Source organism: Hydra vulgaris, chromosome 11 (assembly GCF_038396675.1).
Source record: "Hydra vulgaris chromosome 11, alternate assembly HydraT2T_AEP".
Lineage (NCBI taxonomy): Eukaryota > Metazoa > Cnidaria > Hydrozoa > Anthoathecata > Hydridae > Hydra > Hydra vulgaris.
The window spans coordinates 1,422,809-1,442,908 of record NC_088930.1 but is presented as its reverse complement, the minus strand read 5'-3'; the positions used below and the strand labels follow the sequence as shown (position 1 = coordinate 1,442,908).

The 20,100-nt window shown below is 29.3% G+C and overlaps 1 protein-coding gene across 2 annotated transcripts in view; it reads right to left on the bottom strand.

Moving 5' to 3' along the window:
- Positions 1–17,818: 17,818 nt before the first annotated feature.
- The window catches only part of LOC100209738 (splicing factor 3B subunit 1), a 52,855-nt gene continuing 50,573 nt past the window's right edge, over positions 17,819–20,100 (bottom strand). For both annotated transcript variants that reach the window (XM_065809770.1, XM_065809771.1), the window contains 4 exons: positions 19,230–19,415; positions 18,661–19,150; positions 18,457–18,531; positions 17,819–18,151 (listed from right to left, as the gene is read on the bottom strand). In XM_065809770.1, coding sequence (XP_065665842.1) covers positions 18,068–18,151; positions 18,457–18,531; positions 18,661–19,150; positions 19,230–19,415 — 835 coding nt within the window. In that variant the 3' untranslated portion in view covers positions 17,819–18,067. The remainder of the gene's footprint in view (positions 18,152–18,456; positions 18,532–18,660; positions 19,151–19,229; positions 19,416–20,100) is intronic.

Genomic DNA, 20,100 nt, shown 5'->3' with positions numbered 1-20,100 from the left:
CTGTAGAGTTTTTATTTAAATGTTTTGAACATGCTCCTCAAGTCTAATAACAAGTTCCCCAGTAAATAATATTTACAAAATCAACATCAACACCGATTTCAACATTATCTCTGCTATCCAACACCACCAATAACAAAACCGCTTTTAGACATCATCAAAATTAAATAATAACTAAACCTTTTAAAACACAAAGTTCCCGTGCTTATTATATGGATTATTGTTAATCAAATGTTTTATCAAAAAAAAAACGTTCCAAATACATTGAACAGAAAAGCAAACTAAAAGACCCGTACAAAAACACGCCACATTACACAACACTTATGGACACAAATTACAACCATACTAAATATGCTACATAAAACACCAAAGAAAACATCACATCAAACGCGTCTCTTTAAACACTGCGTCATGCATCACAATATCTACCTAATTATTAGCAAGTATAAAAAATAATCAGCAAGTATAAATAATAATCAGTAAGTATAAATAATAATCAGCAAGTATAAATAATATTCAGCAAGTATAAATAATAATCAGCAAGTATAAATAATAATCAACAAGTATAAATAATAATCAGCAAGTATAAATAATAATCAGCAAGTATAAATAATAATCAGCAAGTATAAATAATAATCAGCAAGTATAAATAATAATCAGCGAGTATAAATAATAATCAGCAAGTATAAATAAAAATCAGCTAGTATAAATAATTCTACAATTTTAGCAACATTAAAAAAATGCATCAGCAATGAATTAGAAAAAAAATTAGTCTGGTGTCAGTAGAACCACAACTTAACTTGTAACCATCTTTCAGAACTCAAGCAAGACCGGCATATTTGAAGGATTTTCTGTAATAAAACCACAACTTTAACTTCCTCTTTAACTCAAACAAAAATGTGCAATAAATAAACATGCAAAAAAACCAAAAACAAAAAAAAAACATTTAATTATAGTCCAAGAGCGTGACGTAGTATATGGATGGCCCCTTACAACAATTGTTTAATTATCTAAAAGTTCTGAATGCTAAACAAATAAATATCTACCCCCTAATTTTTATTTACACAATTAATAAAGAAACTATCCCAAATACCTCACAACCTCTTCTTTTTAAATTTGCACAAATATCTTATTAGATATTTAAATAATGAATATGTTTATGCTAAAACTCACAAAGAATCCACCGAGTTTTCTCTCAGCTCTAGAGGACTTCAAGTACAAATGATCAATAATGACATTAAAACCCTGGCAACTACGAATCATATTATCTTAAAACAAAAAGAAATAATTTTAAATAATGAAAAACAGAGGACTTAAAATACCATATAATTTCATGTCTTTTTATATGTAAAGATTTAATTACTTTAGAAAATATTTTTGAAAATGTATTTTTGCTTTCTGATTCATCCGAAAAAATAGGAGCTTTTTGTTTGAAATTACAGTTTTTTTTTACTGTAAAATAGTTTATGGAGAATTAATAATTTAAAGGATGAATAACATTTATACTTTAATTTTTACAGCGGTTCTGACCAACCCTTAGCAACCATTAAAAACTGTCAGCGATATTTTTGTTCCTCCGTTTTGCTAACAAGATTTTGTACATCTGTTAGTATTCTTTCTTAGGGTTTGTATATATGAGTTATATGTTTGTATTCTTTTCTCGTATTGCTTTGTCCCTATCATTAAACAGCCTTTTTTGTTGCTACTAAAATATTCTCCTTACTATATTTAACTAAAGAAAGAAGCAGAGCAAGTTTTGTCATTCGCTTTTTTATTTTGTGTTCATTGTTCATTTCGCAATTGTAAAATAATGATTAAAACAGTTTGTAAAAGTTTGTTATATGCTAATCGACTGGTTATATGCTAATCGACTGGTTGTGGCTACTACATACTAATCGATCATACTGGTTGTTCAATATGGCCGTTTAATTTATCTCACTAGATAAAAATGTGCGTAAAAACTCATAATATTTCCACAAAAAAAAAAAAAAAAATTTATGGTATTTTTTAAAACAAAATTTTCAGAAAATTTTCGAATTTTTTGAAATTCTTAAAAATTTTAACTGAAAGATTAACCAAGAATTATTTGAGAATAACTAAATATATTTTTTTAGCCGAAACTCGCAACGGTAAATGCGTTGTCTGAACATCATTTAAAATCGAGTAAAGCAATTCTATAAGCTCAGCTAATGCGTTCGTTACTCTAGGTTTCTAGACTGAAAACATTTTTAGACTCTAGGCTTCTAGACTGAAAACATACCGATTTTTAAAAAAGCTTTATTTATTTACAGTTTTATGTTTACGGTTAGTTTTTTTTTTCCTTGTAGTATTTTGTATTATTTGAAAGATTTTTTATAGAAAATTATTTTTCAAATAGTTAAGAAATTTTTTAAAAGGTTTTCAAATATTTGAAAGATTTTCAAATGTTTTGGACCGGAATAATTATTATGCACAAATATTTCAAGTTTGAAGTTAAAGTTTTAAAGGAATAAAATAAGAAATAAGGTTTAATAATTGCGCATTAGAAAACACAGAGCTAATATATAAAACTCAATTCGCTAATAAAAATATAGACGATAAAAATGCTAAATAGCGCTGCATTGTGAGTTGCGCTCTAAAATTGAAGTTCTTCAAAACTTAGTTCCTATTTTATAATTTATTTATTAAAAGAACTTTCTAGAAGAATTAATGTAAGATTTATATTAATCTAAATAAAGATCAAACTCTTTCCCTATTCCTCCAGAGAAATGGAAAAAGAGGAACGGTATTTAACATTAAGTTGTGGAAAAGGATTTTCAAATTTTAAGGAATTGCAGTCTATAGTCTCTAGAGAAAAAAAATTGAGTTAAAAATGCAGTTAAAGGAAAGAGATTTAATTTAATTTTTTTTTCAGGCAAAATGTGTTTTGAAGTTGACATTTTGAGTTACAAATCAAATTTGTTTTGATTTTTTAAGAAACTTATTTTTTGTTTAGTTAATTTAATAAAATACACACACACACACAAACACACACACACACACACACATACACACACACACACACACACACACACACACACACACACATATATATATATATATACATATATATATATATATATATATATATATATATATATATATATATATATATATATATATATATATATATATATATATATATATATAGGGCCGGATTTAGGGGTGGGCATTTGCCCAGGGACCTCCACAATTAGGGGCCTCCACATAAAATCGTCATAGAATTTCTATGCATATTTTTTGTAATTACAATAAAGTAATGTAATTATAGTAAAGTAACAGCACCTAAAATTATATACCAACCATACAAATTTTTTTGGTACATACCATGATAAACTGTATAACAAAAGTAATATATTTATCTAAATAAAATTTTATATGACGCCGAAAAAATGTTATTTTGCTTAAATAAATCATTTTTTGTTTATATTCAACTTATATATTATATTCAAAGTTTAAATATAATATATAAAATATGTGAAATTGAAACTAGTTGTTTGAATTTCAACATTCAAAGCCTTATTTAAATGTTAACTGCATGCAATTTTCAGATTATAATTTAAAACTATTCAAATAATTCTTATCTTTTTGTTATTTTTAATTCATATTCAGTTTTAATATCATTGAGTTCTTGACTTCCATTTAAGGCAAAGATTCTATGCTATTATCTATCACCAATTACTATGTTATAACAACAATATAAACTTATTTGTTGATAACACAACAATCGCTATTGTTGAGTCAGTTAGGAGGCTTAAATTTGGGACTATGAAGAAACGCTATGTGTCGAAATAATAAAATCTGATTGTCTTATTTTAACCAATTAAATATTCTCATACGACGGTCGCGTTTAAACTGGCCGTTGATTACATCAAAATTTCTTTTTCTGATAATTCTTTAGCCGCATGGTCGCTGCAAAACTTCCTAAGTTTATTATAATAATTAAGTTGTTTGTTTTAACATTTAGTTTAATAACAGAATTAAGTTGTTTGTTTTAACATTAAGTTTAATTTAACAATTCAGTTTAAGATTAGGATTAGGGCATAATCAACTTATTTATATTTTAAGAGATTTGTTTTTAATACTTTACCTAACGCATTTGTTTTTAATACTAACTCTAACGCATTTAAAAATTTAGATCGAGACATGCGTTTAATTTGGTTGAATAATGGTTCCTACCATGAATAAACATTATAAAATAATTTTAATAATAAACTTTGTAAAACATATTATTGAATGAGATATTAACAAAAGCATTTGTTGTTTTGCCGTTATACTTCCAAGCCTTCCCTTCCCAATTTTTTATTAAACATTTAGATGCAATATTCCTATTTTATAATGTAATGGATTTTTTAGAATAAATAATATTTAAATAAGCTTTTGATTTTTATAATATTTATTTTAATTTATATTTAGATAAACTTAATGGACACTGACAGACACAAAGGTCCACGACATTTTCAAAGTGGTGCTGCAAAAAGGAAAGCATCAAAGGATCGTTCAGAACGAGAGGCTCGAAAATTTAACAAAACACCTGGAATTGCTAAAATCTTAATTGGTCAATCAGCTACAGAAAATGATACACCAGCTTCATCATGCAGTATGTCTACTCACAAAAATCCCGAGGAATCCCAGCCAGAATGTTGAGAAAACAGGTATTGCTTTAGAGCAAGAATTGCCTGAATGTCAAGGCAGTCAAGTGAATATACAAGCTAATGACATCAGCAGGTGGCCAGAAAAAATCACAGCAGAATTCATCAATTACTGGGCTAGCAGAGGCCTTATGGATCTCTACCACAGTGGTGTCAAGTCTTTGAATGATAAATCAGCAATCCAGAAAAGCTGCAAACAGCGTCAGTCGGAAATGTACACCAACAATGTTTCAGCGATCGAATCGCAATGGAGAAGTTGTAAAACGTTCTTGACTTTGCTTTTCTCCGGCAAATGGTCGAGTTTACTGTTTTTTCTGTAAGTTAATGGGTACTGTGAGATCCCAATTTACACAAAATGGTTTCTGTGATTGGAAACATGCTACGGATCGACTCAGTTCACATGAGCAATCCAAAGATCATATCGAAGCTGTTTGGAAAACAGCAAGTCGTGCTAAAAAAGCTGGACGTATAGACTCTGAACTTGCCCATGAAATGGATCGACATGAACATTATTGGCGTAGTCCGCGTAAACGACTAATCAGTGTATTTAAGTTTGTATGTGAACGAGGCCTCGCTCTTCATGGAGATAATGAAACAATTGGATCGCCTAAAAATGGCAATTATTTAGGGTTACTAGAACTTTTGGCAGAATACGATGATTTCTTAGGACAACACGTAAAAAATCTTGCCAGTCGTGGTTCTGTTCATACAAACTATTTGTCATCTACTGTCTGTGAAGAATTTGTTAGACTAATGGGCAATTGAGTTTTAAACGAAATCATTTCACGCCTAAAATTATCGAAGTACTATTCAGTGTCTCTTAATTCTACTGCTGATGCAGTTCATGTTGATTAATATTCAGATATATGGAACAAGATAGACCAGTTGAAAGATTCGTGAAATTTTTGCCGAATTAAAGACGCAAAGCGGAAGAAATGTTTCGTGGATTAATGAATTTCCTTGAAGACCATGACATTGACATTCAGAATTGTCTTGGGCAATCTTACGATAACGCTTCAGCTATGAGTGGGAGATACAATAGCCTTCAAGCTAAAGTGTCAGCTGTAAATCATCACGCAACTTGGATACCCTGCGCTGGACATTCACTAAATCTGGTTGGAGTAGTAGCGAGCGAATGCTGTGCCTCAGCAGTAGCATTTTTTGACTTTCTCGAGGGACTGTATGTGTTCTTCACAGCTTCCACAAATTGTTATGCACTTCTCACAGACTCTCTGAAAAGTTTGAAATCTGTTTGGGTGCGTGTACCGAAAAGGGTGTCTACAACACGATGGTCCTGCCGATCTGATGCAGTAAAAGCTCTCATTGTTGGATATCATCCTATCCGCAATATACTTCAAAATATATCGGAGAATTAAAATGAAACACCTAAAGCACGTTCCGAGGCAAATGGTCTTCATGGCAAGATGTGCAAACTGGAAACTGGTATCTATGCTGCATTTTGGCACGACATTTTTGCTCGAAGTATTGCTACAAGTCATATACTACAAGATCCCAAACTTGATCTGAACACAGCCATAGCAGCACTGAAGTCTCTGCAGTACTTTGTGAGTGAAAAACGAGAGCATTTTTGTGATTATGAGGAAAAAGGGAAGAAGATGCCTGGAACTGATGAATATGTAAAAGTACGCGAGCGTTATCAAAGCGTGCGGCTCACTCCATTCGATTATGGAGGATCAGGAGAAGCTTGACTTACGGTATCTGAATAATTTTGAGTTCAGAACTTTCTCCCTGTAATAGATCAATATTAAACCTCTTTGAATCAACGCTTAAAAGCATATAAGAACACCTGTTCTCTTTTCGGATTTTTGAGAAAACTGGATTCACTGGAGTGCAATGAGATAGAAGCAGCTGCAAGAAAATTGGTTGATGAATATAAGGATGATTTTGATCCAGCACTTAGTGGTGAGCTTGTGCATTTTATAGCTTTCTTCACTGAATTTCTTCTTAAAGAAGATGATAAAATTGTGAGGGAACATTTTCTTAACAAACTATTGGTGAAGAAGCAAATTTCCAAATGTTGAGATAATGTTACGAATGTGCTTGGTCCTAATGATCACAAACCGTTCTGGGAAACGTTCGTTCAGTAAAATGAAGTTCATAAAGAATCGACTCCGCACTACAATGACTCATGATAAGCTTAGTTTTCTAACTTTGATGAGTACTGAATATGATATTCTCAGAGAGATAGACTTTAACCAATTGATTCAAGACTTCGCAAAGATGAAGTCTCGTAAAGTGCTGGGCTTGTAAATATAATTTCAATTCATCTGTTTCCCTTCTCCAGATATCTTCGACTTTACGTGTTAATTGTGTTTAACTATTTGCTTGTTTATTAGTGAAATATAAATATTTCATCAATCTGTTGTGCATCTACAGTTCCTAATATAATCACATTGTTATGAATAAAAATGCTACCTTTTTTTTTTTGGTATGAATTTATGAATAAGCTACCTTTGTGTTTTTAAGGTAGAGTGTTTTATTTAACTATATGGTTCAACTATGTTAATTATTATAATATTACCTTAAAAACACAAAAAAGATAACTCTATATATTTTTAATATTATTAAAAATATATAGAGTTATCTTTTTTGTGTTTTTAAGGTAGAGTGGGCCTCCACAAAATATATGCCCAGGGCCTCAACATATCAAACTCCCGCCCTGTATATATATATATATATATATATATATATATATCCGGCCCTATATATATATATATATATATATATATATATATATATATATATATATATATATATATATATATATATATATATATATATATATATAATATATATATATATATATATATATATATCTATATCTATATATATCTATATATATATATATATATATATATATATATATATATATATATATATATATATATATGTATATATATATATATATATATCTATATATATATATATATATATATATATATATATATATATATATGTATATATATATATATATATATATACAACACTACTTTTACATAGGGTGCGAATAAAATATGCCAAACAATCGGTAATTAAAACAACACATAGCTATAAAAAAAAAGCAACCCATCATAACAATCAAAAATAGCTACTAATTATAAATCAATTAACTAATTAATAAATAACCCTTAATACAAACAAAACAAAATGCGTTCTTTTTCATCCACTCGCCAAAAAATGTTTTTTGCCCACAAATCTGCAACAAATTTATATTGATCAAGTTGAAACAAAAAGAGATTTAGTTACAAAATTCTTAGGTGTATTCCTTGACGAGAACATCACATGGAAACAACATATTAATTATATTGGTACGAAAATTTTAAAAGTATTGGAATCTTATATAAAGCCCAAGTTAATTTGAATAAGAAAAAATTTTCATGCAACTCTATACTCATTTGTTCACAGTTATTTGAATTATTTTAAATTACGTCTTTACCCCCGTTAGAAACACGCTATCTGGTTATGTAATTTTACATATTTTATATTATATTTTATATTTTATATTATATTTTATAGAAATGAGAATACTGAATGTATACTAGGGTGTCGCAAAATTTTAAAAAAATTTTACTTGGTGTTTTTTCCCATTCTAATTGATATCCTGATTCTAAAAATATAAAAAATTTTAATTTTACACTTGTAAAAGTGGTAGATGTAAAAAATGAAAAATTTGAAAATTTAATAAATATTTGTAAAATTTCAATTGCTGTTACAATCCTATTATGCTGTTATTAATCATAGTAAGAAAGCTTGTGATCATTATATTTAATATTTTCTTGTGCTGATTGGAGTGCTTATAATCCTTGTGAGAGAGTTATTGCGCTTGGAGTAGACATTCAGTTTTTACTGTATACACAGCACATGCAAGTGTACACAGTTTATAGAACAAGTATACGCAGTTTACAGTACGAGTGTACGCAGTTTGCAATATCCAGTCTGGAGCATGCTGAGATTTCAAATTAGAGCTGTCTTTGTTCTTAAAGTTTTTTGTTTGAGATTTGTGCTATATTCTTTTCAAATTTCATCACAGTGAAATAATATTTACTAACCTCATTTAATTGGTATTAGCTTAAGTATTATTAAATACGATTTTGATAAAATGGGAAGAACTAAGTTTAAAAGAAAAGCAAGTGGAGAAAAGAGGAAGAATTCAATACAGACAAAACCAAGAAGGCTGATTTACCTTCTTAAATACCCACTGAATGAGCTTCCACAGAATCAACTTCCAAGTGCTGGCAGTGTGTTGAGACATCTGTAGTATGTCCGGTCATCAAGGTGACAGAATAACAAAAGAATTGAATTTTCTCATGTTTGTCTTTTTAAAATCTAGCTCATGTTTTTTGTTTATTTTAGGTCTGCAAGATTCAAACCAACCAAACAACTGGTTGCATGTCCATAAGCTTACATAGGGTTTGATTTACTTTTAAGAAATGTATCTTGTTCTACAACATCAAAAGGATACATTCATCTGTAAAAGAAATCTGGAAAAAGCTGGTTTTGGTGATTTCTTATTGAAGGGAGCTTCTGTAAGAGAAAAAATTCTAAAGCTTGATCCAAAGTATAAAAAGATGCAAAATTTACGCAGTTTAAACTGGGATTCAAGTCAAGATAGATTTGAAAAAGTGCAATTGGACTTTATTGAGGCAAATAACTGTCTCTTTGATATTTCTATTCCTCATATTAAGGATAAGATTGCTTCTGACCGTCTTCGTTCTAAGAATGCAAAAGTTGAGGCTTTGTTTTTCTACAAAGACCAAAAGGGTGAAAGGAAGCGATATCAAAAAGCCATGATTAACAACAAACAAAAAAAAAACAGAAAATTAATACATACTTTGCTGCAGCAGAAAAGCATGAACAGGAATATTCCTTTGAATATGAAAATTCTGACCATGATTCTGATAATGAACCATTCTCTGAAGAAGATTCTGATAAAGAAAATATCCGACATAAATCTAAACCAAAGGTTTTTATACATATCAGTCCTGATGAACTAATAGAATGCACAACTGCAGCTGCTGCAAGATATAATGTTGGCATAAGACCTCAAACTTCAATAGTAGCAGCTATATGTAAAAAAGGTGGTGTGAATCTGGATGAAATCAACTTATCAAGAAGCACAATCCATAGAAAAAGGTTTGAACAAATTGAAGGATTAAGTGATCAGATAAGGCACAACATATTTGACACATTGAAAGGAAAGAGACTTTGTTTTCATTTTGATGGAAAACAAGTAAAGTAGATAGAAGAACAGCTGAACATAACTGTCACAGCTGAAAAAAAAGCTGTAAGTGTCACTTCCCCAGACATAGAAGATACAGATGACATACTCTTGGGAGTGGTTCAAGTCGAGAGCTCCAAAGGTTGTGATCAAGTTGAAGTTATCCTTAACATGCTTGGATACTATGGTTTTACAGATCAAGTTTATGCTATATGTTGTGACATTACACCATCAAATACTGGGATATTTTCTGGAGCTGTTGCCATTCTTGCCTCCAGTCTAATGTTCCACTTTTATGGTTTAAAAAATCTTTGAATATATATAATTTAGTGAAATTTGATTGAAGTAAACTAGAAGTTGGTTCTCCTCTGCATACCACAGCCAAAGCAGCCCTAGAGTTTGGAGAGCAAGCTATTACGTTGGGTACTTTTTCAAGAGGTGATTACAAGGAGCTGTGTGAATAATTAGTAATTTACCTAGGTAAAGAAGTTTCTAACTTCTCTCTTCACCAACCAGGAACCTGCCATGAAGCAAGATTCATGGCAGATGCATTGTATCTTCTTAAACTCACAATGACTTCAAAGATATCTAAAGTCATGAATGAAGAAGAGAAAATCATGGTGGAAACTGTTTCTTTCTTTGTTGCAATCTGCTATACTCCATGGTTTTTGAAAGCATATCTTACTAACAATGCTCCAAACAATGATCTTAATGCTTTTAAAGAAGTGTTTCATATTAAAGAGCAATATCCAAGCTGGGACATGCTCTATTCAAAAGTACGCAGAGGCACACATGATATCTTACTGAGAAGCTGGTTTTATTGGCACTTGCAGATGCTAATTTAGACTATGAAGTGAAGGTAAAGATGTTGAATAGACTGTTGGAGTTTGATGGGCCAAAAAAGTTCAAGGTCGGCAAACTCCAACTTTCAACAATTCAAGAATCAACCGAGCTGTTTGATCTTGTTGGGCCTCAGAGTTGGGTTCTATTGATTTGCAGACATAGACACCACTGAAGTGGAGAGTTGGGTTGAGGACCAAAACACCCCTAGTCTTGAAAGTTTCATATCATTTACGAAAAGCATTATGTGCGTCAATAATTGTGCAGAGCGAAGTACTCGGTTAATTCAAGATTTTGTAAACTCACAAAAATCTGAGGACATGAAGCAAAATGTAATGCTAATTGCAAGAGACAACAGAAAAAAGCTCACAAAGAAACAACTTAAAACTATATGAATTACTTGTTAAATAACGATTTTTTTCCACTATATACTATTTGCTCGATTTCTGTCAAAAACAAATATTTACATCTATCTATTTTCATGCAGATAGAAATATTTTTTTGTAATTTTTGGACTTCTAGGGTAAAGGAGAATGGGAAAAAACTACAAGTAAGTTGAAATTCTATCAAAAAATGTGTTTAACGTCTTACGTTTTGTTTATATGTGGAAAAATGATTTATGTTCATTAGTTTTTAGTCCGTAAACAAATACAAGAACAAATTAAAAAACTTTGTTTTCTCGATTGAAAATATTTTTGAATACTTTTGATTGTAACTAACTGTTGTAATATAATATATAATCAAATATTAAGATGTAATGTATATTATGTTATAATTATTACTATTTTCTTTGTATTTTAAGAATATATATATTTTTTAATTAATGGTATTGGCGATAAAATCATTATCAGATTCCTTTGTTTGTATTCATTTTACTTAGACTTTTAGTTTATAAGTCTACAAATTTACATGTTGTAAAAGTTTTTTATTATATAATATGAAAAAAAAAAAAAAATTCATTATATAATTAAAATTTTTCTTTAAGACGGTTGTCAAAATGTCAGCAGCTAACCAGGAGGTCGTATGTCCGTTTTTTGTGTTTCCGAGAAAATTGAGTTTAAGATTTTGCACATAACCTTACCTAATTCTTGAGATATTTTGTTTAAAAATAATAACTTTTGTTTATCAAGTGTTGTTGTTCTGCGTTTTATATCATCTCAGATGTTCACTGAATTTTAAATGTTTGAAAACCATATAACTGCTTTAATATTGTATCCCAGAAACTCTTCCATAAATACTTTTACAGTATGGCGAGTTTCACCATCTGGCATGAAAATTAAATTATCATGGATATCAATAAATATAAAAAGTTTAAAACAGCAGCAAAAAAAACTTAATCAACCCTAACCCTAATAACACCATTAATAACCATAAAATTGTAAAAAAGTATTTGTTCAAAAAAACATTTTTTTCTTCCAAGTTATGTTTTTTGGGCTTTGTAGCTTTAAGGCAACAATGTGCAGTTAAGATAATATTTTAAATAAAGTTGTTAAAGAATAATTCAACAACCTGTAAATAAGAATCAAAATAAAAACATTTTTTACAGAGTTGTCATAAGTTGAAGCATGGGATTGTTAAATTCGGAACGATGAAAAACTCAAAAAATAAAATAAGTAAACTAATGTAAAAACTTCAATATTTATTTTAATCTAAGTAACTTGAAGGTTATAAAAATGCTTTTTGTTTTATTATTTTTCATTATTTCGAATAAACATTTACACCAATCGATGACATCAACAGTGTCTTTGGCAATTTCCCCTACTAATCAGAGTCGATGACACCGGAGGAGAGGTGGTTGGGTGGTGCCGGAGGGCACATGCCCCCCTCCCTCCCCACACTTTTTTTCTAAAGGATTCTTTTTAAGGTGGTCCTCCAATCATAAAAGCTTATTTTTATAAAAAAAAAATTTTTTTAAGCTTATTTTCTTCCTTCATCAATTGTTAATAGTCTCTGAAAATTTGGATTGAGAACTAACTCTATAAAAAAAGATATTAGCTGTTATATTAAGGTACTTAAAATATACATCCTTAAAAACGCTCATAGCAACCACATTTTGAGTTATTTTTAGTTTATTAACTAGTCAAAAAATATTTTTTATTGGTAATAATTGATGTGAATATATAACCTCGTTTTGGTTATACGCAGCTTAAAGTCATAAGTTATAAAAACAGCCTGTAAAAGTTATTCTTAATTGCTGTCAATTTTAGGACTTTTTGGATATTTGTTTATTTTCCAAACCCATTTGTATTGGTACAAAACCAATTGTTTTTAAAACTATGGCTTAAGGGAATAAGAAGATTTATAATAGGAAAAGAAGAAGAAAGAATCAGCATCTTCACAACAAATCTGTCATATACAGTGATGACCAGCAAAACAATGAAAAAGATGTTGAAATTAATATATCAAATGTTGCTGATGGTGTTGATGATTTTTTATCTGATACAGAAAGTGAGTCTTCAGAATCAGATGTAGAGAAAAATAATAACAATGATAAATTTGATTATTTTATTTTATTAAACTTCAGGATTTTTAAAACTGTTATAGAAAAATTTGGGAAATGCTTTAGTTGCAACAAAAGCATACAAATGATTGACAATTTGACGTCTCGAAAGGGGTTTACCCATTCTTTAGAAATCACTGTCAATATTGTTTAAACAGAGAGATATTTTTTACCTCAGAACCCTGTGAATATATTGGTTTAGAGGAAAGTTTAAAAATGAAAGAAACGTTTGAAATAAACATTAGAAGCATTATTGCTTCGCGAGAGATTGGTGTGGGGTTTGAAACCATGAAAAGATTTTTTTTTTACTTGAACGTGTTTAGTATCACAAACAATTGTTATCATCGTCACAATCAAGATTCTATAAAGGAAGCATATCATACAGTAGCTGGTGAAAGCATGTTAAAAGCTGCTGAAATCGACCATTCTAGTTCTAATTGCCTAAATCAAAAATGTGTTACCGTTGATGGAACCTGGCAAACCTGAGGATATTCCTCCCTTAATGGAGTAGTAACAGCAATCATTGATAAAAAATGTATTGATGTTGAAGTACTTTCAAAATTTTGTTATGGTTGTGACTATTGGGAAAATAAAAAGTCAACTCCAGAATTTGCAGAATGGTTTGCAAATCATCAATGCACTAATAACCATGCTGGTTCTTTGGGTGCTATAGAATCTGCTGGAGCAGTCAAAATATTCCTTCGCTCGATTGAAAAAATTATTTTGATTTACGATGAATATCCTGGAGATGGTAACACTTCCTCGTTTAAAGATGTAATTGAAAGTGACCCTTACAAAGATTTGAACATTAAGATTACAAAATTGGAATGTATTGGCCATGTATAGAAGAGAATGGGTACTAGACTTCGTAAGGTTGTTAAGACTTACAAGGGAACGAACGCACCACTCCATGGAAGAAGAAAGTTAACTAAATCTGTGATTTCTATGCAGAAATTCTATGGCCTAGCCATAAGAAACAATCTTGAAAATTTATGTGCGATGAAAAAAGCTGTTTAGGCCGTTTTATTTCATTGTACAGATTTTGACGACAAGGAATGTCGACACCGTATATGCCCAAGAGACACTGAGATTTGGTGCAAATATCATTTAGAAAAAGTTTATAGAGTAAATACTTATGTAGATCAAGTAAATCTTTCTGTTGCAGTCTTCAACATTTTAAAACCAATTTTTACTGATCTATCTTCAGATGATTTACTAAAAAAATGTCTTCATGGTAAGACCTAAAACGCATAAGAGGCACTCAACCAGATTATTTGGAGACGCTGTCCGAAAAATATTTTTGTGGATAGAGCAGTCTTAGAGTCTGCAGTTAATTCATCTGTTATTAAATTTAATAAAGGTCCTAATGGAATCCTTTTAGTACTAAATAAATTTCAACTAACAGGATATGTTACCTCTATGAAACTTAATGAAAAGAAGAAAGTAAATGTAAAGCGGTCTCTTCAAAAGTCCACTGACCGAGTCAAAAAGAGAAGAAAACAATTAAGAACAATTAAAAAGGGTTACTTAGACAAAGATGACAAAGACAAAAACTTACAATATATTCCTGGAGGTATGTTTTTTTTTTATCTTTTTGTTATGGTTTTATTCTTTTGTTTTATATATTTGTCGTATATTCCTCAGAATAAAGTTTTGCCAAGAATACAAATCTTTAAAACATGATAACTTTGAACTTGCTTAAGTTTTCGATTTATTTTTTTTTATGATTTTCTACATAATTAAAAAGGATCCGGATGAGAGAAGGATATTTAAAATAAAATAAGGAAATTGCTTTTTTATGAGACTAATGTTGGCCATTTGTCCACCAATTGTTTGTTTCAAATATTGTAACTTTTTATATACTGTGAATAATATAAAATACATTTCTCATCCGGATTAATACACCTTAATGAGTATATACACCAATTTTCAGCCTGATATGATAAATATTTTGATTGCTAGCTTGTCACAAAAATTGCTATTTTTTCATTCATTTTTTTACATAATTGTGCAATCGAGACATTTTTTTTTACTTTTTTACCACATTTTTAGTGAAAAAATTAAATCAAAAACTCTTTGCGATCAAATGTTAGCCTTTTCTGTGCATGACCACCTTAAATAATATATAGATTATATATATAGAAACATTAAATATATAACTATATATAATGTTTCTATATATTAATGTTTTCATCGATATTTTTAATCTCATTTTTAAAAAATTAGAGTAAACTGGTAAGAGTAAACGGAAAAAAAAAGTGAACGCTTTAGCATTTTTCTTTCTTTTGCATTTATTATAAAACAAAATTTATATTGAAAATTTATATTAAAACAAAAAATCTTTAAAAATGCGAGTCACCGTTTTGAAGAGAATTTCGTGCTCTATCTAAAGGTGTAAAAATTATTTTTTTTAAAAATTTAATTTTGCCTTAGCAAACCTTAAATTCTCACCCTCGTAAAAAAAAAATTTTTCTAAAAAATCAACTTCAAAACTCCCAAAACTAAAATTAAATTTTATTATAAAAAAAAATTCTCTTTTTCAAAATTGAATTTCCGGAAAAAAGTTGTGCAAAAACCCAATATAAATGTTTTTCGGGGAAGAGTAAACATGCTGATTGCTCACACTTATGCATTAAGACGAGCACGGTTAAACTAATTAACAGTTATTAATTATTTAAAACGTAAATAAATATGGCAGCCTTTGCTATTTATCTGAAAAATTACAAATTACTCAAACATTTCAAGCATCATCTCAGCCTGCTTCATTACCTTCATCCGAGCCTGCTTCATCATCGTCAACTGAGCCTGTTTCATCCTCTTCATTCAAGTTTGCTTCATCATCCTCATCCCAGCCTATATCACCATCTAAGATCAGTCAGCTGGTATATCATCAAGATGAGTCACTGGTGTTGTTAAAATTTAACAACACCAGTGACTCATGCTCAAACGTATCAAATGTTGCAACACTTTACTTGAATACTCAATGGCAGTTCGAAAAATGTTTTACAGCGCTACCATATTAACATGCAAAAAAAAATAACCCAAAAGAGTCAGCATTACGAGAGCTGAAGGCCAGTGTATAAGTACATCTGAGGTACCCTGACCCTGAAACTAAAGCAAGACGGTGAGGCCAAAAAGTTAAATCAATTAAAGAAACACAAAATTCACTTCAGTGAAGCTTCAAATGAAACTCAGCAAGCGCAACGTTCAAAAAAACTGAGACAAGACAAAGACATCAAGACGTGCAAAAAGTGTCGCAGAGTTTGGGAAGAAGCATTGCCAACTCAAAACAAAATGTGGTACCAATGTGAAGCTTTTACTTGCAAGTCTTGGGTTTGTCGATCGTATTTACATATAAAGTACAAAATTGGTGAAAAGTTTTTTTGCATGAAAAAATGCCGCAAACCTGCTTCTGCCGATGAAACAACTCTTTTTTTAATTAATGGTTTCTTTTCGTACATTTGATCAAAATAGTTTCTTATAAACTTAACTTCTCATAAGACTAATCTTTATTTTATTTTCAATTAATTTAGCTTGATTTTCTTAATATCTTAAAAAATTGTTATTAAAAATTAACTAGTTGACTTTTCCCCAATTATTAGGGGAAAAATAAACGTTTTTTTTCTTCATAAAAATCGATTTTTAAAAAAGATTTTCAAAACATTTTTTCTTAATTTTTATATATTTATATAATGCAAAAATTTCTCTTTAAAACAAAAAAAAATTAATAAATAAAACAAACATAAAATATTTTTTTCTTAAAAAAAAAGATAATTATATATATATAAAAGTATCATTGCACATTTTTTAACACTACGCGTATGAATTCGCTTTTAAACTTATTTATTTTATATATTTTATTTACATATATTTTATAACACAAATGTATAAACAGTTTTAAGTTTAGACTTAGAATGGTTATAATAAACTTATATAAAACAAAATCAACGCCTTTATTATGAAAAAAAAATCTCATGTAAAACTGTTTCTTTTAAGAATGCATTCTCAATGTGTATTTCTTTTATTCATGCGATTCTGCGCATTAAGAACGACGACGTTAATATGCGTCCATCAATTACACAACGCAAAATATATTTTAAAAAAAGAAGTATTGGGCTCTTACGCAGCGATTTTCATTAAATTTAATGGGCTATTTTGATTTTTTATTAAACTGCGAGGGAATGACCTTATGACTTATGACCTTTTTTGTTTTGTTTATGAATTTTTGCGTTACGTAATTTATGGACGATCCCTTATCGGAACCGTAGGAAAAAATGTTTGCATTTTACTTTTGTACTTTTTAATAAAAAAAAATTAAAAAATAATCATAGAAAACGGCGCCATTTGAATCGATGAAACAGGGTCCTGTTAACATTAACAAAACTATACATTTTTCAATGATATAAGCAGCATAAACCATTTGGGTTAAACAACAACAACGCTATTTTGAAAATTTTTTAAATAATGGTCACAACAATAGCATCTTAGCCTTAATCGGTTTTTAGAGGGTTTTCTTAATAGCACTATAATAGCGTAATAGCCTAATACTTAGGTAAAATAAAACAATATATATTATATATGACATATTAAAAGATTTCTTTCCTTTCAAAACTAGAATACTTATCTTTATTATTTTTTTTGGACTTTAATTTATTATACAAGTACAAACTGGTTGTTTCTCAAGTGTTGGCTAGTTGTTCGCACAAAACACAAGCGATTTCATAAAAGGTTTCAATTGTAAAGCTAAATTTGGTATTAACATGGAGGCTAATTTTATATAGAAAGTAGCGGAGCTCCTATGCAAGTAGTTATTTTCTCTTTTTACAGAAAGTAGTGAAGTTCAGTACGTAAGTAATTATTTTCTCCTTCATTTGGTACAGATGGATAGCCAGCAACAAGAGCATCCTTTAAAGAAATGTAAATTTAGTTAACTTTAAAAATAAAACAATTAAAAAAATTAAAAAATAAACATATGAATTATCTAAATACTTTTTTAAAAAACTGAAATAAAAATGATTACAATAACGTAAATGATTACAATAACTGGAAACAGCTAAGAGATTAGAGAATATTCCGAATCTCTGAATGTTTTTAGTTTATGAAATGAACAACAATTTAAAAGTGAAGACTTCAGCAAAGTATTTATTAAATTCTACGAATCGTAAAAAATTATGTTATAATTATTTGTGTTAAAAAATAAATCGAAATACCTGAGATGCAATATATAAGCCATTATAAATTTTCCAATATACATCGCGAACTTTTCTTGCAGGATGAAATAAACCCTAAAATTTAAAAAATTACATTTATCTTAATTTATTAGTTACAATAAGTTATTAAAATCAATAATCAAAAAAAAAAAAAATAATAATAATAAATTCAAGAAGTTAAAAAATTTAAAACTGTTAACTTGCCTGCAAAACATATTGCAAAAGCCGAAGAGGCCCCAAGCCTACTCTCATGCCTTCAATGGCTTCAATCACTGCATTAATAACATGTGGAGATGTCTCAAAAACATTAGGCCAAACATAGTTCATTAAATGGGTTAAAGAATCCTCACAACCGAAGCCACACACACCAATAGCCATATGCTTAATTGCAGCACAAGCTGTTTGTCGATGAACTAAATCTCGATCCATTAGTGCATCTTCAAGTAAAGGAGTTACTGCATATATATAATCTTTCCCCATTTCTCCTATATACTCAAATAAAAACGAAAGCGATTTTAAAACACCATTTTGTACATTTAGTTCTGGAACTCTGTATTCGTTCATAAGAGCGGGTAAGACAGTAAATGGAGAGCATGTTTCGGCAACGATTGCTATAGCAACAGTTGTACACACACGATTTTGGCGTTCTTGTACTTTTAAGTTATTCAATAATGTAGCAAGTACATCTTGTGGACTAAAAACATGAAAAATGTCAAGAAACTTTTTAAGAATATTAAAAACATAACAGTTATACAAAATTTTACAAATTATACCCTATAGCTTTTGCTATATATCCAAATGTATTAACTGTAGCTCGTCGTATAGCTTTTTTATGAGCTTTTAGTAATTCAAGAAGTTCAAAACATATTCTCATCCATTCTCTAGCAGATACATGTTCAGCACCTCTATCAGCTATTCTCCCAACTAAGTCAATGCAGTTTTCCTGAACTTTTTCATGTCTAAATTATAATAACATAAACAAAAAAGACCACTTATAATACCAAAATTATAATAACATAAATCTAAAAAGACCACTAAGTCTTATATTTAGCAGTATTATTAAAAAACATTTTATGACAATATAATGACAAATCATGCTAGATAACTTTTAAATAGGAAAAGAATAACCCCAAAACAATAAAACCCATAAAATTACTTGATTTTTTAAAATTTAAATTTTGTTTACAAATGAATATTTTTATATTCTTTTTTTTTATCACAATTTTTTATTGCAGAGTTTACAACACACTTTTATAGTATAAGATTTATGTAATTTTTAAGAAAGCAAAACCATAAAAAACAGACATTTTTGAAAACAGTTAATTTATCATCTATATGAATATTGTAACATAAAATAAAAAACCTTTAATTTTGCGATCAAAATAAAAACAACACAGATATGAATATGAACCCAAAAATTGTTATGATCTGCTACAAAACAAATTTATAAAATCTAAATCGAAGATTTCAGCTGAAGTAGCAGGGCTAGAATTAGGGGATGGCAACCTGGGCTATAACCCTAGACGCTCTACAAAAGAGATGGAAAAGACAAGTCTTAAGGAAAAAAAATTTCAAATTTTGACTATTAAACAATAGTAAACTTTTTTCTTTGATATTTTTTTTTCGTTTTTTACTTAAGTAAAT